Source organism: Bubalus kerabau, chromosome 1, assembly GCF_029407905.1.
Source record: "Bubalus kerabau isolate K-KA32 ecotype Philippines breed swamp buffalo chromosome 1, PCC_UOA_SB_1v2, whole genome shotgun sequence".
NCBI classification, from domain to species: Eukaryota; Metazoa; Chordata; class Mammalia; order Artiodactyla; family Bovidae; genus Bubalus; species Bubalus kerabau.
Window position 1 is genome coordinate 38,778,447 of NC_073624.1, and position 24,893 is coordinate 38,803,339.

The following is a 24,893-nucleotide window of genomic DNA, read 5'->3' on the forward strand; positions in this document are numbered from 1 at the left end:
TCTCCAGGGGATCTTCCCAATCCAGGGATCAAACCTGGGTCTCCTGCATTGCAGGCAAGATCCGTTACCAACTGAGCCATCAGGGAAGCCCTATCCCCTATATTTTGAAAATTTTTGGAGCACAATGATAAGAAATCTATGGTATGAAAAAATGTTTATTTTAACTATGTATTTATTTCCCGGTTGCCTGTTATCTTTCTCTTATTCTAATAAGAGAATTTGTGAGATTGGCTACTGGGAAGAGGATTATGTAGTTTTGGCGGTAGTTGTTTTCCTCCAACTTAATTCCATGTCACCTACTAAAGACCAGTGTATCCAAATACATTGAAGGATATGGTCCCTTCGGAATGCATGAGACTGAAAATATGCCTCAACATGCTTTTGTGCTATTTCATCTCTATTCTAAACCATGTCATAACTTAGAGAATTGTCTTTATGTAACATTTATAATTAAGGCTCGGCTCATTTACATAAATATTATACTTCCTCATTTTCTCTGTTTCAATAGCTTATAATTTGCCTCATTATCCTTATTTCAATTATGGTGATTTCTTTTTTAAATCATGTACAAATAAGTCTGTTCTGTTATTACCTCTCCTAATACTAGATATTACCCAAGGGCCCACAGTTAGCTCTGCTATTTCATTTTCCTGTACTTGTATAGAATGTATTCTTACCCTCTTCTATCATCACTTCTCCCAAATTTAAATGAATCCATCAGAGTGAAAGTGAAATGAAAGTGAAAGTCGCTCAATCATGTCCAACTCTTTGTGACCCCAAGGACTTTACAGTCCATGGAATTCTCCAGGCCAGAATACTGAAGTGGGTAGCCTTTCCCGTCTCCAGGGATCTTCCCAACCCAGGGATCGAACTGGGGTCTCCTGCATTGCAGGTGGATTCTTTATCAACTGAGGTATTAGGGAAGCCCCAAGATGGGTATAAATGTTATAGTTTCTAGAGTATGTATTCATATGTTGAAATGAATATTATTTTATTATAAATTATTTTCCTTTTATATCTTCTTTATATTAGAATTTGGGCATTTTATTGATATTTTCATCATGAGAATATATAATAATAATATTAACCATGAATTTCATTTTCGTACATAAAGGAAGTATAACAAAATATACTGCTGTAAAAGGGGGGGTGATGGGTTTGAAATGATTGAGAATCACTGCTATAGCGGCTGGAGATGATACATTAAATCCAGATGGAACTTATCGGGTTGTTTGTAGTCACTCAGGTATATCTTTCTTGCCTGGAGAATCTCCACGGACAGAGGAGCCTGGCGGGCTACAGTCCATGGGGTTGCAGAGTCAGACACAACCGAGTGACTAAGCACGGCACAGGTATATCTTATCTCTTCCAGTATATAGAAAGTTCCTTTAAAGAAAAACCCATACCTTACATTTTCTTAATTACTCTATCATATTGGCACATTTAAGAAAATATGTCTTAAAGGTGAATGGATTCTTAACTATGGTTCTCCTGACTCCAATAGGAAGAGCATCCCCAGAAGACACAAATGCTCTTTTCAGTGACTGTATTTCTGATGCTCACTTACGGTGAGTCCTCCTGCTCCATCTCAACACCAGTGCCATTCAAGGCACAAGGCCTGACACTGGCCTGAAGTCAACACTTTACAATGGAATTTTTAAAAGCAAAATTATATATATGCCCTTATTAAATTCACGAGAAAGAGAAAGACACCTCTAAGAAGATAAATAAAGGAAATAGCAACATTTCAGGGTGGTCACAGCAGTCAAGAGGTACAAGAGGCTTCACAAAAATTATTGTTTTACTGATCTATCACAAGTGATGTTTGGGCTTTCCAGGTAGCGCTAGTGGTAAAGAATCTGCCTACCAATGTAGGAGACATAAGAGAAGCAGGTTCAGCCCCTGGGTCGGGAAGATGCCCTGGAGGAGGGCATGGCAACCCACCTCAGTATTCCTGTCTGGAGAATCCCATGGACAGAGGAGCCTGGTGGGCTAGAGTGATGAGGTCGAAAAGAGTCAGACACAACTGAAGCAACCGAGCACGCACACACGCACAAGTGATGCTTGTAACGATAAACCATACAAGTGACCTTGTCTTTTAGATATAAGCATTTATTAAAAGCCAAAAATTATTTACGCACCTCTATTTCCCAGAGTGCTTTAGAGCTGGTTGCAGAAGTGGCTGATTGACGCAAGGTTGTACGAAGGAAAATGTGCTGTTTTTTCTCATATTCATCACAAGTGAGAAACTTCTCTTGTTCCGCATGGAACAAGCGAACAACATCACCCTAGAAAAAGAGGCCAAAAAAAACTGTTATCTCCTTTGCTGTATGTCTCAGGGAACTCAAACCAGGGCTCTGTGACCACCTAGAGGAGTGGGAAAGGGTAGGAGATGGGAGGGAGGTATGTATGAGGACCTATGTATCCCTATGGCTAATTCATGCTAATGCATGGCAGAAATGAAACCATTATTGTAAAGCAATTATCCTTCAATTAAAAATAAATAAATTAAAAACTATTTTCAACAAAAGTTTGAACAAAGAGATTTAAGAAGTAGGTGACTCTGCAGGTTTTTGATACTCTGGGCCCTTCTGCTAACACTTGGCTTTTAAAGATTATGTATACATTTCCAAATATAGGAGGGAAAACTCAACATGAGTTTTAAGGTTTACAGTCACATTCTAAACTTCAAACACAGTAAATACATAGGTTTTGCATCTAGAAGCTCAGTAATTCAATTCTTCCAGCAAATGTTCTATGTAACATACTTACTCCTTTTAGTACATCTTCTCTATAGGAACTGTATTTCATGAATAAAGTGATTTTCCAGCTAGTGTTGCAATTAACAGCATTCACCTATTAACGAAGAGATGTTAAGTTATAAGACTGCAGGTTCCATGAATTATTACTTCAACTAGAGGAAGGAGAAAAAAGAACAACTTTGGACAATGGGGTATGTATGTCAAAAAATATCTTCAAAGGACCATTCAAAATCTATAGGTATCTCAGTAATAATAACTAGCATAAACTGGGCTTATGCTTATGAAAACAATGAGAGAACCTATAAGATTTCTTTTTCTTCTCGTGATAAAAATCAACAAATTCACTTTCCTCCCAAACTTACCTCTTTACACCCTGGATTATCGAGTAGTTCGATGTTGCTGGCATGTAGTGGCTGTCCTGCATTCACGGGCATCAAAACAACTTTATCTCCAACAACAATCTGGAAATCAGAATTAAGTTGCAACTGAGACACTGCATGGATCTGCGCTGATATATTTGATGCTAAAAATAACTGTAAAAAGTCTTCATTATTGATCTAATATTTGACCTGTTTATCAAATTTTAGATCAATTCTTTTCTCTTTAAGGTAAAATATCTTCTGATAAACGACTATATAATCATGTCCCACAGGGCCTATAAGTGTGGATTCATAAAGCTGGTTTTGTAGGTTTTTTTCCTTTTGCTTGGTATGTGGGATCTTAGCTCCCCAACCAGGGATCAGATCCATGCCCCTTGTGGTAGAAGAGTGGAATCTTAACCACTGGACTGCCAAGCAAGTCCCTAGATTCTTTTCTTATTGGTCTGCCATTTCAGTTAGAGCTTTCTTTCTTTCTTTTTTCTTTTTTTTCTTTTTAGAATTTAAGATCTATTCCTTTATTTTTTAATTAAATTTATTTATTTTAATTAGAGGCTAATTACTTTACAATATTGTCAGTAATTAGGTCAGCATTGCTCCACAGAGGTCTGACACCACATACACAGGAGCTATCAAGAATAAATGCATCTGCCACAAAACAAGAATCTGCCTAAACATTAAAACCACTTCAAGTACAAGCAGGAAATCTCATATATTTGTATTTGCTTTAAATTAAAAACAAATCTACTATATTTGATCTTCCCCCATAGTCTCAGAAATTTAATAAACGTTCTAATATCATCTGGATTCAGAAAATGAAGAATCTGGTATGACCCTGTAGGAACACGTTTATAGTTTGGGTCTTGGGCAACAGTTCACTGTTATCTTAAATATCTAATACTAATGGTGTTCCTTAAACCTGGTGCTCATTTGTAAAAAAAATTAAAATTAATTATGGGAAAAGTGCTCTAAAGAAATAAGTCAAAGTTGATCTTTTTATTAACAATGTCTGTTTGATCTTTAAGTCTTTTTATTCATCACTCAAATTGTGGGGGAAAGAAGTTGTGCTTTTCTTAAGGATAATAGTGAACAGTTATCTTATAGTTATTAAAGTTACTTTTGTCAAGTTCCACTAGAAGATCTACTACTGTAGTACCTTCACTCTTCTTCACAGAATTGCTCACCACTTCAGAAATGAAAACCAATACCTTCCCCTTGCATATTTCATATCAACTAAATATTAGAATAGATTAGTAGATAACTGAAAAACAAATTAGGACTGAGACAATAAAAACAGATAAAACGTCTCCTCCCTGGATCTGAACCTAGACTAAGACTTGAAGGAACATAATTTCACATTTTCAATGTCAATAAATTACATACAAGAGTCTACATTCACCTACAGTACTGCTGTCACAAACTATACCTGGAGATTCAAATATGATAGAGAAGCCCTAAGCTCATTAATCGAGCAAAAGAAGATTATTCTTTGGTTTGCAGGAATCGCTTCTGTTATTTACGGGACTGGTCTCTATTCACCATCCTGCCTTTCAAGTCCATAATCAGGTGGAGGCTGTGATTCAGAAAGGACCATTACAGACGCTCTTTATTATGTCCTGCTAAGTCACTTCAGTTGTGTTCGACTCTGTGCAACCCCATAGGCAGCAGCCCACCAGGCTCCCCCATCCCTGGGATTCTCCGGGCAAGAACACTGGAGTGGGTTGCCAATTCCTTCTCCAGCGCATGAAAGTGAAAAGTGAAAGTGAAGTCGCTCAGTCATGTCTGACCTTCAGCGACCCCATGGACTGCAGCCCTCCAGGCTTCTCCGTCCATGGGATTTTCCAGGCAAGAGTACTGGAGTGGGGTGCCTTATTATGTCCAGATAAGGAAAAAATCATTTAGAAACTGTGCTAAGTGAGAGGATGAGAGGGCAGAACTGGGCTATGTTTGTGTAAAAAAGGGAGAGTAGGAGTATACGCATAAGAAATCATCCCAGTGGTTAACTGTGAAAAGAGAAGTGGGAACTGGGAACATGGAAAAAAGGATTAAAAAGAGACTTTTCCCCATATATCTTTATATTGTTTTCTACCTTTGAATCACGAATTGGTATCTATTTTAATCAATTAAATTATAAACAAAATAAACAAAAATGAACATGACAGACATATTTTCAATACCTCCCTCAAAAAACAAAAACATATGCTATTGCACATGACACCAAGCCAAGTCCAAGTCTCAAAAGCATGTAGAAGCTTAAGTGGTCTTCCATTCTACAGACACTGGGACTTGACACTACACACTGCCAATACTACATCTGGTCTTTCGATTTCCTAAAGAACAGTTAGATTTGGTTCACTATCATTCCTGTCTGTACTATATAAATATTAGCCAATAAGTTGCTAAATATAATGATATATTTTAGCTATATCTTTCTAATTAAAAGAATACTTTTGGTTGTACCTATAGTCAGTGCTCTAGGTCTCACTATTTTACCATAGCTTTCTGTAAGCTTTGGCTCAATCCCTATATTAGTTTTACTTCAAAACAACAGCTGTAAAGTCTTCTATAACTTTAAGAGACAAGTCATATAGCCAAATGTCACCAACTTCAAGGATTCATGTGTGGTATTCATAAGGAGAATCTAACATTATCTCCCTAATTTCCAGGTCCTAGGTCTTGTTGTTGACAATGGTTACTTTGATCACACAGGATGAATAAAACTGACACATGAAATGGACAAGATGCTAATCATAAGATATAAAAAGAACAGTAAGAAGTGCTAGGAATAACACAAATGTGTGTAAGAAGTAGTCTCTATTCTTGAGGAATTCTTATCTGTTTAGATAACTTGGTAAATTTGGTAGTATTTTCAGAAGAGTGCAGGCATGGAGCCTGATCCACTGACAGGGAGAGATGTCCTCTGAGAAGCCATATATTTAATACAGAACTTGAGGATGACATCATTTTCTGCCATATCACGTTCACCCTAGTGCACACACATTTTAAAAAACTGCAATTCCAAAAGCATTTCTGCTGATTTTATGTAACAGCCATGGAAGATTCATGCTGGGATTTTACTGAAAATAAAGAGGAACACAATACCACCAGCAGCCACCCTTCTTTTGAAGTGGCACCTGGTGTGAAAAGAACACTACAGTAGAAATCAAAACACCAGGGATCGAGTGCCACCTTCTCTGAAATTCCAAGGAGCCTAGGTTTTCAAAAGAGTGAAATCTAATTGCTATTTACAGAGGCTCTTTCCCTAAGGGTTGTTTTTCTTTTTCTTGATTGAAAGAAATATCTGACCTTTTCTCCCTTTTAAAATCTACTCTCAAGGAAAAGAACCAATGTCTTCTTAGATCAAAGTTGAAGATGAAAAATTAACTACTCAATCAAGGGAAGATAAACGAAAATAAAATATTTATGTACTCTGCTCAAAGCTGTCCCCAGTGACTTTCTGAGCAGCAACAAGCATGGACATCTACACAGCTAAAAGTTGAGGGAAACATGAAACTATTTTTCCCAAAAAATTATCTACCCTGAAATTCTATAAGATATATGACAGAGATGAACTTAAACAGTAGAAACTACTGATTTTTTGAGGATATGAGCACTTTTCTCTTCAGCCTATCATCAGCCTCAGTCTTACATTAGCTTTCAGTCACTGAACATCTTCTGGGTAGTTATAACCTAAATTGCAACTTAACTAATTAGTAAATAATAAAATGGAAATTTAAAAGTCTTTTAAATCTTGCAATTTCTTCCTTTTAGTTTAATGTTCTTTTTGAAAAATCTACAGTCTTATACAGTCATGGAAACGAATATAATTTTTATCCTGTTGTTGTGTGAAAATCGTATAAATCTTAATTACGTTGAATCAGTTCATAGTGCTCTTCAGGTCTACTATATCCCTTCTACTTTTCTGTTTATTCATTATACTAATTTCTGAGAGTGTGATACTGAAACTCCAACCAAAAAATCTTAATTTATCTACTTAAAAAATAATTGTAACATATAGTGGAAATAAATGTAGTTTGGTTCTATATTTTCCAAGTCTCCAGTAAATGTTATCATAATTTCATAATTTAAAAAATTTTATTAAAAACTGCTTCAAAAAATCAATAGTAATTAAACCACTTGTTATGAAATGACAGGGTTTCCAACTGCCTTCAATAAAATACAGTATGCTTGTATTTTAGAAAAATGCTACCTATTCCTAAGGAGGAAAATGAACATTATGATACAATTATTTTCATGGAAATAAAGGTCTATGGATATGCTTATGCTTTCACAGCAACCTTAATTACACACAAAAGCTACAGTGGTGAGCAAAAACAGTGAGCTATTTCAGCAAAAAGCAATGTGTAAGGTTGTTTTAGCCATGCTTTATGGAGCACATCTATATATGGAGGATCTCTATTTTGCACATAACAATTATACTATCCACTTTAACCAAGATGGAGTGCTTGGGTGGTAGGTTGTTCCCCATCCTGCAATCCAGTTCAACTAATTATTTGAAATAGTTCATTACAGTCAACTCTCTTTGATCCTGTAAAGACATTTGGGAGTAGGGAAAGGAATATAAGATGAAAAATTAGATAGGATGAATTAATAAAACCATCCTTATTATAGCTTATTGACAAGGACCATTTGGAGCTTACTGTTCGTCATTCCGTCATGCCCAACTCTTTGTGACCCCATGAACTGTAGCCCACCAGGCTCCTCTGTCTATGGGGATTCTCCAGGCAAGAATACTGGAGTGGGTTGCCACTCCCTTCTCCAGGGGATCTTCCCGACACCGGGATCAAACCCAGGTCTCCCACATTGAAGGTAGATTCTTTACCATCTGAACCATGAGGGAAGTCCATAAAGGCATTTGGGAGTAGGGAAAGGAATAGATAGGATGAAAAATTAGATGGCATGAATTAATAAAATCCACGCTAATCTCAAGGCCCCAATTTATCCAATGATTTCATCCCATTCCTTCAGAGCTTGAGCTCAGCTTTTGTTTGTTTTCATGCTTAATTTTCATTGACTACCCGCAAACAGGGACCCTACTCAGTGAGGGGGGCTGGAGAAGTATTTTAAAACAGGGCATCCAAAGACACAGGTTGTTCTTAAGCTGCATGACCAGTCCCTGAATAATTGAGAGTTGACTGTAATTAACCACCTACTGAAATTAAAATATATGTCATGCTCACAGCAAACATCACTTGATGCCAAAAGGAAAAAGAAAATAACTTATTTTCAAGGAATCCAAAACAAGTTTAAAGTGCATTACATTCCTGCATGCCATGCTTCTCCCAAACCTTACCGAAGGAGGATATCATCAGCTAATCTATTAACCAAATTAAACCATGAAGCTTGTAACCTGTGGAGTTGAATTTGGACTTCAAAATTCACTGGAAAAATAGATTTATTACAATATAAGACATTTCTAAGACAAGAAACAGCCAATACATTCTAAAATATCGTAACAGTATTGATTGAGAAAATTGTCAGAATAATAAGACTTTAACATTGCTTTCAATTTTTAATGTTAATTTTTTAAAATCTCAACTATTTTTATTGATCACTTGACCCAATATTTGTATTCTATTTACAAAATTTATTGAGTACTTGGTGTCAACCAGAATTTATTAAGCATCTCCCACATGCCAGGACTGTCACTTGCTACTTCATCTATTACACACAAAAATATCTAACTACTGATCCTATTGAATCATCACACGTAATTTTTATTTTCTCTGCTCCATAAAGCAGCAGAAAAATATTTTGCAACTACTAAAATTCATATGATACAACATATTTAAGTATTGTCATCAATGAGCCACTGCCAATCATTACATTACACATCTCCTCATACATTACACATCTACTAAGTTGTACAGATTGTAAACAACCGGCCACTGAGCCAATAAATGACATATTGTCATGATTTGCTGTGTTACTCTATTAATTCAAAGGAATAAACTCCATCTCCTAAACACAGCTTCTTCTATACAGCCACACTCCCTCCTGAATAAGGCCGAGAAGCAAACTCTGCTTTTCTCTCCCTTAAAAGTCTCAGCCAATATTTTAATGTTACTTAAATTCTTTCACAAAATTCTGGCTGGAAGATGATTTTAAATCAATCTGATCTTAGTCTTTTTATGATTCCAGAGCACAATCTGTACTATAAATAAATGCTTTCAACCTATTAAAGAAATTAACATAAAATAATATGTTGAAGCTTGAAAACTATCTTTCCTTTCTTTGCATTTTTTGGATTCTCCATTATTAAGAACTAACATCTTCAAGAACGCACGTTTTTCTCTTCATCTTAGAGCTACATACATTGTCGCCCTCGCTTCTCAGCTTCCAGAAGGGATGAATATAAAACCAAGACCCTTCATTTCCCGCAGCATCCAAGGACACACGCATGGCATTCTTCTCCAGTAAAGCAGGTAATCTCTTGTTGACAGTCAGATACTTGTTGCTTTTTATATGCAGTAGCTGTAGGAAAAAGTTAGGGATTACTGCCTTCATTCTTTGACCTCCTCTGTTCATTACACATCTGTGTTTATATTTATGTCACATGCCCGCATAACACGGCTCAGGGGACGCAGTAAACCAAGCAGCTCCTTGCAGACTCACCACCTTTCCAGGTTGACTTCCTCTGGGTTCCTCCTCACCTCCACCCCCAGCGCTGCTTCATATGAAGTGAGCACATAAGGGAAAAAAACTAAGGACATGTCCCTGAGTGATTTTCATCTCCTGATAAATAATAGGATAAACCCAGGCTTTCCAAAACAGACCAGGATGTTACTCCCAACTACTGGGTTGGCCAAAATGTTTATTCAGGTTTTCATAAGACATTACAGAAAAGCCTGAGTGAACTTTTTGACCAACCCAATATATTCTTTCTCAATTCCTGCCCGGCCACAAAAGCAAACTATATTAAAGGATAACCAAGGAACTGGAATAAGGCATCAACCCACTTCATATTATTAACCACCCCTGCCTAAAGCCAGCCCTCATCCCCTTGTGTGAGACCAGCTGCCGGTCCTAAACAACCTCTGCCACTCCCACAAGAGGACATGATCCTTCTCAGATGAAGGCAGGAGTGCCACTGCTGGGGACATTTGGATCCCATGGGCAAAACCTTTCCAAGACACTATTCTGACTAGGAAAACTGAAACAAATAACCTTCCCATCTATTATTCCAATCATTTCAAAAAAAAAAAGAATGGTCATTTTAACATCCACAAAATAAGAAGGAAATTATCTCAGAAATTTCCAGTGAAATCAGTGAAAACCCTCAGGGGCCAACTCCAGTCCTTTTGGAATCCACCCTGTTAAAAGGGCGTGGCTCAGCCCTTAACACTTTGGGAAACATCTGCATGTCAGATTCTTGACAAGAAACATAAACTCTGCTTGCTGGCACTTAATATGAAGCAAGACTTGGTTAAGAGAAATTCTAGTTATGGAGGACCACCCAAGGGACATTCAGTCACAGGTAACACACAGTCTATTATGGGATTAACTTGTAACAACCAGGGAGTCGCAGACCCAGGGCTCTCCTCTTGCCCCATCAGAGAACTGCTCTGTTGGTCCCTTGCTCTGGCACTTGGCCACTGGCCAATAAGAAAACATTAGGGGATGTTATTTTTTGAAACAGCTCTAAGAAACACCTCATTGTAGCATTTATGGTAAGGAAGTTGTTAGGGCCATTGTTTACTATATTAAACAGTGTCCTCTTTATGAGAGCTCATTGGAGAAACAGTTCTCTGGTCCTCTTCCTGAGAATGTTTGTGCTTCCAAACTTCTGACTTAGTTCTTTGTACCGGCCTTCTACTAATATATGAATATCGCAATATTGGTCTTATACCTAGACAAGCAACAAAAAGGCTTCAACTCAAAGTTTACCTGTCTTTACAACATGGATATGATAAACATGTCTCACCTTTGACTTCAATTTATTCATGCAATCAGTATTTTCCCTTTGATCCAGCTACCTTATTTATTTCTATTTTATCTTGTTATGTGAAAGGTATTTTTGAAAATGCCTTACATTCTTTTTGGAACAAGGTGGGGCATATATTAACAACTATCCAAGTAAAAAATTAAAAGATCTAAGTGAAGCACAAGAAAGAAATGCTGATGAAATAAATCAGTTTGCATACTAATTGAAATAGAAGATATAATAACTCAAGGACAGTTCTCATCTAAAAGTACAATTTGAAAACTTTCCTCCCTACAAAATGAAAAGATAAAGCTTCATATGTTACATGTTTAGTCTCATTAATTCTAAAAGACTATTTTATTACAAGCTTTCCCCATCTTCTTCCTTTTGATTTAATAATTTGTGTAATTCATCTAGATAAGCTCATTTCTTTATGTTTACATACCGGATTTATTCATATAGAATGACATGCTGAATATCAACTGAAAATATCACACTGTCTGTATAATTCTGACCAAAGAACAAACTATTGTAGCCCCAAATTTTAATGCAAGTTGGCATTCCTACCAAATGCAAATTATCGATAAAATATTCATCTCTTTTATACGAAAATAAATAGACACTTACTTGTATAACATTACTGTATTTCACAATTTCTCCCAATAGCTTCTTATTCTCTGATTCATTTTGTTTTTGTTCCAGTTCTGCAGCATGCTATAAAGTGATTATCAAATATTTACTGTGAAACCATAACAAATAGAGCACAATAGCTGACACAGAAAAAAAGGTTTATTCTAGGAACAAAGAATACTATCAAGACTAAAATAGGTGGATTACTTTAAACTTGGTGCTTAGGGAGAAGTGGGGCAGTAACTAAATATATGATTATAATGTGTGACAATTCTCTGTTTAATGCTGAAATGTAGCCTAAAATATATTGATATGCTCTTACGTTAGAAATTTCAGAAAAAGGACTAAGCAGTTTGGTCTTAAAAAATTATTTTCAGAGGGAATATTGCTAGAGAAGCCAAACAGATAAATTTCAAAAGCTTCAAAATACAGTTTCAATTCTAAAAGTAACAGGAATTTTAATGACAAACTAAGTCCTATTAAATTTACAGAGTCCAAATCAGAAACAATAGACTCAATTTTTTTCTGATAGTTTTTCAGAAAAAAAAAATGGGTACTCTATCAAGTAAAATATAACTGGATTTGATATTCCTGCAGAGATTCTGAATTGGTTTTCAATGTGATGTGAATATCTGAATTGGTCTGGCACACCCTGATAAATAGCAAGAAATACAATACCTACACACAAGGAAATCAGTAGTCATACACTGATTAAATAGACTTAAAAGTCCTTTCCACTTTCAGCGTGTTGCCACATCTATTCTGGATCTCAGTGTATTGAGGGAAATCACTAAGCTATGGAATAGATCTTTTGTTATTGTTGTACTTGCTCTATGTTAAGCCAGAGAGATGGAAGGCTAGTTCTTACCTGTAATTTCTTCAGCAAGGCCGCCTCTGTGTGGTTCCCTTGTTTAGCTTGCTTGGCTTTCCAGTATTGCTTCTGAGCAGAATATCGGTTCATAGGGCACACCTTAAAGAGGCAGTCTATGACAAATCAACAAATGAAAACACTGTAACTAAGGAGACCAGCATTTTTTAGATTTCCCTTATAGCTGAGTATTAGAATCTTGAATGTCTGAGTACAAATAACATTTCAACATCATTTAGCCCATACTCAGGTGAATTCTTAAATTCTACCCATAACATTTCTTTTCAAATAATTATTTAGTCTGTTAAAATACCACCTTTTTCATTAGTTTAGGGTTTTTTTAAAGAAACCATAGCTAATGTGATTTACAAAGAAACCAAACCAATGTAAACATTATTAAGCACTTCTTAATTATAATGGGGTACCTGGTCTTAGAAAGTCAGGAGAACCAAATTAGTGTCTTTCCTTGCCTTATCTGACTTTTGCACAATCAATTACTTATACATGGTATGTACCTTTGACAGTCAAAAGTGATGGAAGAAGTAGAAACAATCACAGCAATCAAGCAATCACATTTCAGTCATCTATTCCCCAAAGTTACACATACCAAGGGTGAACACGGTGGGAAATCTGAGATGCAGTATGTTATAATGTTTGTACTGCATTGTTATAAGGGAAAAACAAAGCAAAACAAAAAACTAAGATTATACTCTACTACTAAATATTAAGTTAGAAAATCATAGTGGAATAATATAGTGATATCTCTAAGTGAAAAATCAATTTTTTTCTGTTTAAAGAGGAAAACTGAAGTTTGACTGAACACTGCTTTTATTTGTTAATGATTCTGTATGTTTGTGGAATGGATTACAATCTAGAATATAGGTCAATTCCCAATATTCTATAGTAAAGGAGTATTGTTACAGAAGATTCAAACATTATTTTCATTTATCTCACAAAAATTTGTTAAAAATTCTATATAATAAATTAACCTTGTTTTGGCTGATGTGTTAATATTCACATTCATTTTCATTTTTCAAATACATTTCCAAAGATACAATTCAGTCAACTCAAATGTCAGTTTTAGGCACATTATTGACTATATTATAAATATATATATACTCATTCTATTATTCTCTTTAAAATTAAGTATAGAATTAAATGAGGTGATCTCTTTTCTTTTTGTATATACTTTTGTTTATTTATTTATTTTTGGCTGCACTGGGTTTTTGTTGCTGCACTCAGATTTTCCCCAGTTGTGGTGAGCAGGGACTACTTTTCACTGTTGTACACAGGCTCCTCATTGCAGTCGCTTCTCTTGTTGTGGAGCACAGGCTCTAGGCTCACAGGCTTCAGTGGTTGCAACACATGGGTTCACTAGTTGCAGATCAGGCTTCCAGAGCACAGGCTCAGTATTTGTGTTACAGGGGTTTAGTTGTTCCATAGCATGTGGGATCTTCCCGGACCAGGGGTTGAACCCCTGTCCCCTGCATTGGCAGGTGGATGCCTATCCACTGCACCACCAGGGAAGTCCGAGACAATCTCTTTTCAAATCTCACTTCCTTTTGGTTCTAATGGCACACATGATCAAGAAATATTACTGTAAATTACTTAAGGAAGTTTTAAAACTCAGAAGAAATAATGACTTTTTTCTATAGCTTGTAATTAGAAATAATACAAATTCTATTGATTGCTTCCCCTCTACACATATACACCTATAGAAAACATTATTAACTTCTGGTCTAAAAGTTATTGATGTGGATGAGTAAATATTTTGTAAGTAGCAGAAAACAGACACCTTGTAACTGCTCAAAGTAGGTCGAAAGACTGTCATAATTAGAGCAGGAGACAGGAATCCTCACCAGGCACAAGCGTGCGAAACCCAAATAACTAGATTTAAAAACCGTTTTCCTTGGCAACATAGTTGATAACCCCTAGAAACTATTCCTATATATTAGTATCTACAAAGAGAATATACAAGTTTTACAAGCACGCATATGAAGGTTGTTTAGTGAGATCTCCAAAAGAATACTCCCAAAGTAATACAGCAGACTGCTTTAACTGTCCTATATTAGGCAAATAGCCAAACCCTACACTGTTTGCTGCTGCTGCTAAGTCACTTCAGTCGTGTCTGACTGTGTGCGACCCCAGAGACGGCAGCCCACCAGGTTCCCCCGTCCCTGGGATTCTCCAGGCAAGAACACTGGAGTGGGTTGCCATTTCCTTCTCCAATGCATGCAAGTGAAAAGTCAAAGTGAAGTTGCTCAGTCGTGCCTGACTCTTAGCGACCCCATGGACTGCATCCTACCAGGCTCCTCCATCCATGGGATTTTCCAGGCAAGAGTACTGGAGTGGGGTGTCATTGCCTTCTCCCTACACTGTTTAGTGCAGCAAAAATACAAGTCTATATTTAAGTAGAACTCAACTCCATAATCTGCAATCTCTACTTCTGATTACCTTCATCTATGAAGAAAGAAAAAAAAAAAAAAATGGGTTCTCCATTACTTCAAATCCCTAGTTAAGTCCATTAGGAAATAGTCTTTTGACAAAGAAAATATTTTTTTCCTAAATTCTAGAGCACCCCAAGAGCACTCTTAATGAATGGTATCCTTGGGTAGCTAGCAAAGAAACTGTCCCAGTCCTCATCATCATAGCCAAAGCGATTGTGAAGCATCCAAACATCCAGCCAACTAGGGTTGACTAGTAGGCTGTGCCTCTAGGTGTGAAGACTCAGACCCTGTCCTCAGAAAGCTCTCAGTCTAGTGGGTGAAACAGACATCAACTGTGTGATGCATTTTCACAACGAGGCTCTGGAGAAGGTGATGTGAGCCTCAAAGATGCAAGAGCCCATTCACATTGTTTAGGGGGAATCCAGAAAAGTCTTCCAGAGAAGACACAAGTCAAGTGTAAAAGAATCTAAACTAATTCAGCATGTTGGCAAGAAGGTTCGAATGCTCAGGGGTTTTGGCCGGTGGGGTATCTCAAACACAGTCCATGGCTGGTACAAGGGCAGAGAAGCAGAATGTCCAGGGACCTACCAACCAGTCAAGAAAATGACATTCCAGGCTGTGAAATGAAATCGGCAACACTGCTGAAATCCGGGTCTGCAGAGTGCCATGTTCTAGGTTAGGAGTATGTTCTTTACCCCAGGGAAAACACCCTATTCTTAGGGTTTTCAGCTCTTACAGCAGGTGGAGGATGACATAAACAAGATGAGAAGCCCAGCATGAAAGTCCACTGCCAGTACGATCAGAGATAGGGAGGATCTAGGCATATGGGAGTTTTAGGGTGGGCTGAAGTCCATGGGGTCGCTAGGAGTTGGACACTGAGTGACTTCATTTTCACTGTTCACTTTCATGCATTGGAGAAGGAAATGGCAACCCACTCCAGTGTTCTTGCCTGGAGAATCCCAGGGACGGGGGAGCCTGGTGGGCTGCCGTCTATGGGGTCGCACAGAGTCGGACACAACTGAAGCGACTTAGCAGCAGCAGCAGATTTAAAAAGAAAGCATCAGAACCGACAGGCTTAGTCTTACCTATTAGTGTGGGGTGGGGAAGGGTGAGGGAGAGGGAAAATCAGGATCGTCTAGCTGACATCCTCCCACCCTGGTTGAGACACTAAGGCTTAGATTTTCAAAGCCCTTCCCATTTTCAGAGCCTCACCTGTTTAGTTCTCCTCAGCCACCTCCCCAGGAGGCATCTCATTTTGTAAATAATTGAAGTCTTCCTGTGGGTACTATCATCACAGGACTATTCTGGTTGACAGGAAGAAACCCAGGGCATTCAGACCTCTGCAAAAATGCTGTTGGTGGTAACAGTGGTGTGTGTGTGTGTGTGTGTGTGTGTGTGACTCTCCCTCTACCTCCTTTAGAAAACATTTTTAAAAATCTGTTCTTGGGCTAGTCACGTATTCTGTCTGATTTTAAATTTACGGCACAATAAAGGTGGTAATAATACTTGCTACACCTAATTCACAGGGCTGCTGAAATAAGCAAAAAAAAAAAAAAAAAAGAAAATCTGTGAAATTACTCTGTGAACTTAAAAGCCCTATAATAAAGCATCAAATGTAAGGTATTATTCTTAATATTGCTTCATTCATTCAGCAGTAGCTTTACTAAGATAAAGAAGTGACTAAACACTTACAGAGCTCTCAGCAAAGAGCTTCAAAAAGTAGAGCTCTCAGATTAAACCCAAACGTAACCCCAAAATGTCAAATTCATGACAAAGTGTTCACCCCTTCACTGATGCCACAGTCTCAGACGCCACAATGTGTCTTTGTATACAGTTCTTTAATTCCCTGAAAAAGCACAGCAAGTAGAGGGTGAAGTCTGCACTACCATGTTCAGTTCAGTTCAGTCCAGTTCAGTCGCTCAGTCATGTCCAACTCTTTGCAACCCCATGAATCACAGCACGCCAGGCCTCCCTGTCCATCACCAACTCCTGGAGTTTACCCAAACTCACGTCCATCGAGTCGGTGATGCCATCCAGCTATCTCATCCTCTGTCGTCCCCTTCTCCTCCTGCCCCCAATTCCTCCCAACATCAGGGTCTTTTCCAATGAGTCAACACTTTGCATGAGGTGGCCAAAGTACTGGAGTTTTAGCTTCAGCATCAGACCTTCCAATGAACACCCAGGACTGATCTCCTTTAGGATGGACTGGTTGGATCTCCTTGCAGACCAAGGGACTCTCAAGAGTCTTCTCCAACACCACAGTTCAAAAGCATCAATTCTTCGGTACTCAGCCTTCTTCACAGTCCAACTCTCACATCCATACACGATCACTGGGAAAACCATAGCCTTAGTATCTTTTACAACATGCAGAAGCAATAACTAGCACCAGCATGGGTACAGCCTTGACAGAAAGCCTTCCTTTCTCTTCGCTGGTGGCTTAGCTGGTAAAGAATCCACCTGCAATGCAGGAAACCCAGGTTTCAATTCCTGGGTTGGGAAGATCCCCTGGAGAAGGGAATGGCCACCCACTCCAATATTCTTGCCTGGAGAATTCCATGGACAAAGGAGCCTGGTGGGCTACATGGGCTCACAAAGAGTCGGACATGACTGAGCAACTAACACTTTCTTTGGCATGCAGGAATCCAGACCTATCTATCCACTCTCACCACCCTCCTCACCCTGCTTCCAGAACTCTGGAACCCCTCTGTCTGCTCGTTCTCTAAATTTAAAGATGTATATACTGCTAGGAAAAAAGACCTCAGGGAGTTTTCTAATTACAAAGCTACTTAGTTTCACTTATTAACTAGGTGGCAACAATCTCTAGCATTTCAAGCCTCAAAGAATAATTTTTAAAAAAAAGGCAAGGTTTGCTTCATAGAGCAAACATCAAAAGCACAAACAAGTAATTACAAGCAAGTAATTCGAGTTAAATTAAAAAAAAAAACAAAACTTAACCTTAAGATCTAAGGCCAGCAATTTTGCAGAACTATAGAAGGTCAGAAAATGCTATAAATCTGACTAAACAGGCTATGTTCAGTCAAGCAATATTGTTAAAAAAAAAAGTCTTAAAATTGGAATATTTATTTTAAAACCACGGAAGGAAATCAAACCTCCCAGAAGTGTTCACGTTAAACTGAAAGATCTGCTGGCATCTTAAACCTTCTAATAAGTGCTCATGGAGGGAAGAAATATGAAAGCCATTCAAATGGTGTGGAGCATGTATTCCTCAGTATGCTGCTGCTGCTGCTGCTAAGTCACTTCAGTCGTGTCCGACTCTGGAGTGGGTTGCAATTTCCTTCTCCAATGCAGGAAAGTGAAAAGTGAAAGTGAAGTCGCTCAGTCATGTCCGACTCTTCGCGACCCCATGGACTGCAGCCCACCAGGCTCCTCTATCCATGGGATTTTCCAGGCAAGAGTACTGGAGTGGGGTACCATTGCCTTCTCTGATTCCTCAGTATGTAACACTGTAAATCAAAGAACTAACCTTCCCAAGTGACTCCATGTGCGTCTGGAAGGAAACCAGTCTAAATTTCTACTCGCAATACCTCACTAAATAGTTCTCAAATGTTTTGCTTTGTACAGATACAAGTGCTTCCTAAAATACAAGGCAGCTTTTGCACCCCAGAAACTGTCTGTAGGACTCTATTCTAGGTTATTATACATAAAGTTCAAGTTATGCAGTAGCCAACAATTTCCCTTGGTAATGGTGGAAAGAAAACTTTGTTTCATTTCTTCTCCCTCCAAGAGATGTCATAAGATTTAAATGAGGCAAGACATTAAACCATCAGCAAATGGGTGTCACAAAGCAGGCATTCAACAAATGGCTCTTTCATGGAAGCCTGTAAAATTACCTCATGCTGATTACAGGGAATGTGGCTGCCAAGGGCTTTATTATCTCCACATGGAGAAAGGTGGGGAGGGAGAGCCTCTGAGCTTCTCCTGTTTTTAATATAAACCGGATGGAGCAGAGTTCCATGAAGACAACAGGCCCTTCCCAATGATAAAATGGAAAGTGGTAACAAAACTCTCCCCAGGGCCAGGGACAGGCAGATGAGGAGTGACTGGATGCCAGCAATTAGAATTAACAGTTGGTCAGAGAGAGGTACACATTCACTGGCCAAAAATATAATTGTAGCTCTCGTCTTATTTTTCAGTTTCTCTAAGAAATGTATCCTGAAATACAATGTGTTTAAAGAACTCTTTAAGTTTAGTGTATGTTTTTTTTAAAGGAGTCTGTTTTGTTTTGTTTATGCGTGGAAATTTCAAACCAAACATCTACTCCCTGATCATGATCAAAGGCAAGGATAGAGGATGTCTAAGAGGGGAAGCGTCCTCTAGAATGTTACAAAGGCCAAAGAAAATTTACTGCAGGTGTTAGCACACGTTAAAATTTATCACAATACGCGGCTTCCAGCATGAAGACTGCAGGATAGCTTCTTCTAAGCAAAAGTCAGCTATTTTTACTACTGAAGAAGGAGAGAAAAGGCCTGTAGATTATGAAAATGTTACAATTCAAAGGGGCTCCAGATAAAATCTAACCTTTTCCTTCTCTGACATAGGGAGTAAAAGCTCAAAGTAAGTTGCCTTAGTCATTCAAGACAGAATCTATAGATTGAAATAACTTACAAATATACTCAAGGTCAATCACACACAGGATGCTTGAAAGCCCTGTGAAGTGACTGTCTGGCCCCGCAGTGACAGATGTTGATACCATACTTGGTTTGCTCGATACAGTTAACTGCCTTGGAGCACCTCGTAAACTATAGAGAGCACTGCATATTCATAATGAAGAACATCTGATCTTCACAACAACATTGAGAGTTAGCGAGGATAATTTTCTCTATATTCCAGAGAAAGAAATTGATACTTCTCTCAAATCCAAAAAGTTGGTAAGGAATTAAGTCAGAATGTGAACTGAAATCCTCTGAAATATATCTATCTGAGTGAGTGAAAGTTGCTCAGTCGAGTCCGACTCTTTGCAACCCCATAGATATCTATCTACGTCTATAAATATATAGATTTCTGATATCTAGATAGATAGATATAAAACAATTACAATACTTCAAAGGAACATTTATGTTTTATCATGGGAGGTATGCCACATGAAAGTGAAGTGAAAGTCACTCAGTCCTAACCAACTCTTGGTGAGCCCATGGACTATACAGTCCATGGAATTCTCCAGACCAGAGTACTGGAGTGAGTAGCCTTTCCCTTCTCCAGGGGATCTTCCCAACCCAGGGATTGAACCCAGGTCTCCTGCATTGCAGGTGGATTCTTTACCAGCTGAGCCACAAGGGAAGCCCAGTGTGCCACATATGCATATATAATTAATTAAATGTTAAGACATCAATAGGAATGTTACAACATCTTAGTCTCAAAAACATTTATTACCTGATTCCTACATTAATGGCTAAATTCTCAAAAACAAATGAAATGTTATATTCTGCTTCCTCTGGAATGAGACAGAAAAATAAAATTCAAATGTACCAATGCTTATTTTCATTCCTGTCAAGGTTTTAATTTTAGCACTAAGCAAACACTAGGCCTAAGCAGAATTCACTACCAAAACATCATAATTTATAATTTTCAATTAATTTCCCATTCTTAAAGTTTCATATTAACGCTGACAATCAAAAAATGTGTAATAAGCAGGCTGATTCCAAAATCAAAACACAAGTCTTCAAGTCACAATACACAAATATCAAGTCTGAAAGAAACTGAAGCAAATTTATACATACATAAATGTGTGTGTGTATACATATAGACATAGGGCTTCCCAGGATGGCTCAGTGATAAAGAATCTGCCTGCCAAGCAGGAGATGTGGGTTTGATTTCTGGGTTAGGAAGATCCCCTGGAAAAGGAAATGGCAACCCACTCCACTATTCTTGCCTGGAGAATTCCATGGACAGAGGAACCTGGTGGGCTACAGTCCATGGGATCACAAACGAGATGGACACCACTGAGCAACTAAACCACTACCAACACCATACATATAGACATAGATATACATATACAGAATACTTATATATATTTTATACGTGTTTACTTGTATTTTCATTTATAACTATATAATACACTTTTATAGTGTCTCCTATGTATCAGAGCTTGTCACATTTCCTAACTTAATTCTTCTAAAAACCCTTTGAGGTTAGCATTAGTTTGATAAATGAAGAAACTGAAACTGAAGATCTATCCTAAATTTTCAAAAATAGTTTTTAGATTTACTCCAGATCAATCTCTGTTTTTACAAGAAGTAAAAGAAATCCAAACATCCATCAAGAGATGAATAGACAAACAAAATGTGGTATACACTTACAACGGACTATAGCTCCGCCATAAAAAGAATAAAATTCTGATACACGCTAAGAGATACATTTAGGTACATTTACTGAAATCAAAACACAACATGATAGTCTAGCTTTTCCTGGTTTCATACTCCTAGAGATGCTTAACTTCTCCTGTGCATATGTGCCAAGTTGCTTCAGTCATGTCCAGCTCTTAGGGCTCCTCTGTCCATGGGATTTTCCATGCAAGAATACTGGAGTGGGTTGTCATTCCCTCCTCCAGGGGATCTTCCCAAACCAGGGACTGAACCCACATCTCTTATGTCTCCTGCTTTGGCAGGTGGGTTCTTCATCACTAACTCCACCTGGGAAGCTCAAACCTCTCCTGCTGCTGCTGCTGCTGCTAAGTCACTTCAGTAGTGTCCGACTCTGTGCAACCCCATAGACGGCAGCCCACCAGGCTCTCCCGTCCCTGGGATTCTCCAAGCAAGAACACTGGAGTGGGTTGCCATTTCCTTCTCCAATGCATGAAAGTGAAACTGAAGTCGCTCAGTCGTGTCCTACTCTTAGCGACCTCATGGACTGCAGCCCACCAGGCTCCTCCATCCATGGGATTTTCCAGGCAAGAGTACTGGAGTGGGGTGTCATTGCCTTCTTGGCAAATGTCTCCTACAAGGACCCAAAAATGTATTTTAAAAAGGGCTGAGTATCTCCAACTCTGACTTAATAGAAGTAACAAAGTAGCAACCTAGAAACAATCAGGCAGGATATTTCATGGTCTCAAGGCCTCCACTTTAAAAGTAGTAATTTTCAAATAGCTGAATAACTAAACTTTTAAGACAGGTAAAATAACTTTATAGTGATGAGCTTTTTAAACCAATTGCAGGATGGCAATAATAACTCCTGGCTTAAACTTTTTTAAAGTTGAACACAAAATATTTTATGCCAAGTTATAATTATATAATGGAGAGTTATGTAATATTTAGATTGAAGAATTTCTTGCTGTTCATTATCTAGCTGTTGAATTCATTGTTATACCCATACAAGAGAACCAAAACAAAATCACTGTCTCATGCTAGGTCCTCTGTGAGCAGATATTTACCCATAGGGGAAAAAAAAAAAAGATGACAAAGTCCTAATCATCACTATTGTTGCAGAGTTGTGCCCAAGTAAAACTACTTTTTGTTGATTATGATCATAAAGTATCTATCTCTACAGATAATTTATAAGTAAATGGACAATAATTCAATGGACATGAGTTTGAGCAAGCTCTGGGAAAGAGTGAAGGACAGGGAAGCCTGGTATGCTGCAATCCCTGGGGTCACAAACAGTCAGACATGGCTTAGCAACTGAACAACAATAATTGTTTTAAAAACTATAATTATGCAAACCAAGTTTGAAGTCAATATACTTGGTTTCAGTCAGCCCTTTTTGAATGGACTGAAATGAAATGGGATGGAATGAAATGGCATTTGACTTTTTAATCTTATTTTATTTTTAATTGGAGGATAATTGTTTTACAATATTGTGATGGTTTCTACCCTACATCAGCATGGAGCTTCAAGAGAGATGGAATGAAATGGAATGGGAAGAAAAGAGAAGGTAAACAGAAGTCACTGCACTAGCAAGTATTCTATTCAAGAAACTTGCTTTGTGTGTCTGTGTGTGTGTGTGCATGTACACGTGTGTGTGTGTGTTACATGCTGGATTACGATGTGAAACATACAGTATTCAGTATTCCACACTGAGAGTTGCAATACAAAGTGTTTCAAAGTGACTATTCTATAGGATTACACATGAATACAGGTTAGGGTTAAAGGAAATGAAATTTTTAAAAAACAAATCTACATAAAGAGAGGAGAAAAGGAGGGGAAGGAAAGGAAACAAAAGAAGGAAGGAATTCTGTTGTCAAGAGAGTGAAAACTGACATGATCAAAGGAAATTTTTCTTGATTTATAGACTTTTGAAATCCAGTTTTTACTTTGAAATAAAAATTATCCTTCTATTAATTGCCCCATAAAGTTTCTATATAGGCAATTACAATAGAACAGGAAGATATCCTTTGAAATATATCTTCCTCTTTTTCACTCCCACTCTAGTTGACCTCTACCTTTATTACCTTATCTATCCATCAGATGGCACCTTTTTCTAAGTAACATTTGCATGTAACTCTACATTCACCACCTATTATCTGGCATATGGAAGACGCTCAGAATCTGTAGAGAAAACACCTCCTCTACCTTTACAACCTTGCCTATCCATCAGATGGTATTTTTGATAACTAACATATTTGCATGTAACTCTACATTCAGCTTCCCTGGTAGCTCAGCTGGTAAAGAATCTACCTGCAATGCAGGAGACCCTGGTTCAATTCCTGGGTCACGAAGTTCCCCTGGAGGAGGAATTAGGCTACCCACTCCAGTATTCTTGGGCTTCCCTGGTGGCTCAGATGGTAAAGAATCCCCCTGGGTTTGATCCCTGGGTTGGGAAGATCCCCTGGAGGAGAGCATGGCAACCCACACCAGTATTCTTGCCTGGAGAATCCCCGTGGACAGAGGAGCCTGGCGGGCTACAGTCCACGGGGTCACAAAGAGTCAGACACAACTGAGCAACTAAGCACAGTGCACAGCACTGCATTCAGCACCTAATATCTAGTATATGGAAGATGCTCAAAATTTGCAGAGAAAACACCTGTCAAATTGCCTGAGAAACAATTGTTAGATTTCTGTTCTTTCTGCTCCAAAAGGTTTTACTCATTTTTGTCTCCTGTTAAAATGCAAATATTTGAGACGGGAACACTCTAAGATCCTGGGCCTCAGTTTAAAAGTGGAGATGAGCTGGTGCTGTGGATCTGGGGAGGTAACTTTTATATTACCAACAACTGGGAAGGATGTGCAAGAAAGGTGTGTATCAAATTTTCACATGGCACAGAATGGGGATGAATAATTAATTTGACAGACAAAAATCTAGATTTGAAATAATCTGTACAGGACAAACATCAACACAATGAAACTTTAACAAAAGTTCAGTTCTGAATTTAAATTCAGAAAAATGCAGCTGCTTGAGTATCTGACAGATTTGAGTTCAACTTCATATAATTTTATGTGTCCAGGCCAATTCTGGTTTTATGCCTGGTGCCTGAGTTTAATTACTGTGTCCTTTTTTACTCTCAAAAGTATCCTATTTAGACGATAAAGTATATGTTCACCCCAAATATAATAAATGAATACCATGATATTGCGACTGGAAAGGCGATGGAGACATTTCAGGCTGATTCACGGAAGAATGCAGCTTCAACCAGGGAACTGGGACACATTCAGAATATTAGGCTCAATGATGCACACTCAGAATGCGGGGCTCAATTATAGCTGCAACTGTTTAGGTGGCACCCTGACAAAATAGCCTATCTCCAAAGTTGGGCACACAGGGAAGCCGGTATAATATAGAGATCATGCTATTTGAAGAACAATATCAAATTAACCACAGGCAAGTTAGCTTTCACAATAGCGTTCAGGCAGAGGCAGATGAGAAATGCTGTCAAAGGGATCTTGTGTTAGGAGGAAGGCCCTTTCTATATAC

General features: G+C 38.1%; 1 protein-coding gene across 5 annotated transcripts in view; it reads right to left on the minus strand.

The window, feature by feature from the left end:
* The window catches only part of ITPR2 (inositol 1,4,5-trisphosphate receptor type 2), a 586,098-nt gene that overhangs the window by 449,622 nt on the left and 111,583 nt on the right, over window positions 1–24,893 (minus strand). For 4 of the 5 annotated variants that reach the window (XM_055572406.1, XM_055572399.1, XM_055572407.1 and 1 more), the window contains exons 3-8: window positions 12,583–12,698; window positions 11,712–11,798; window positions 9,476–9,634; window positions 3,125–3,223; window positions 2,773–2,856; window positions 2,142–2,288 (exon numbers count right to left, since the gene is read on the minus strand). In XM_055572406.1, coding sequence (XP_055428381.1) covers window positions 2,142–2,288; window positions 2,773–2,856; window positions 3,125–3,223; window positions 9,476–9,634; window positions 11,712–11,798; window positions 12,583–12,698 — 692 coding nt within the window. Of the gene's footprint in view, window positions 1–2,141; window positions 2,289–2,772; window positions 2,857–3,124; window positions 3,224–8,453; window positions 8,511–9,475; window positions 9,635–11,711; window positions 11,799–12,582; window positions 12,699–24,893 lie in introns of those variants that run through there. The other variant, XM_055572411.1, reaches the window with a different exon arrangement.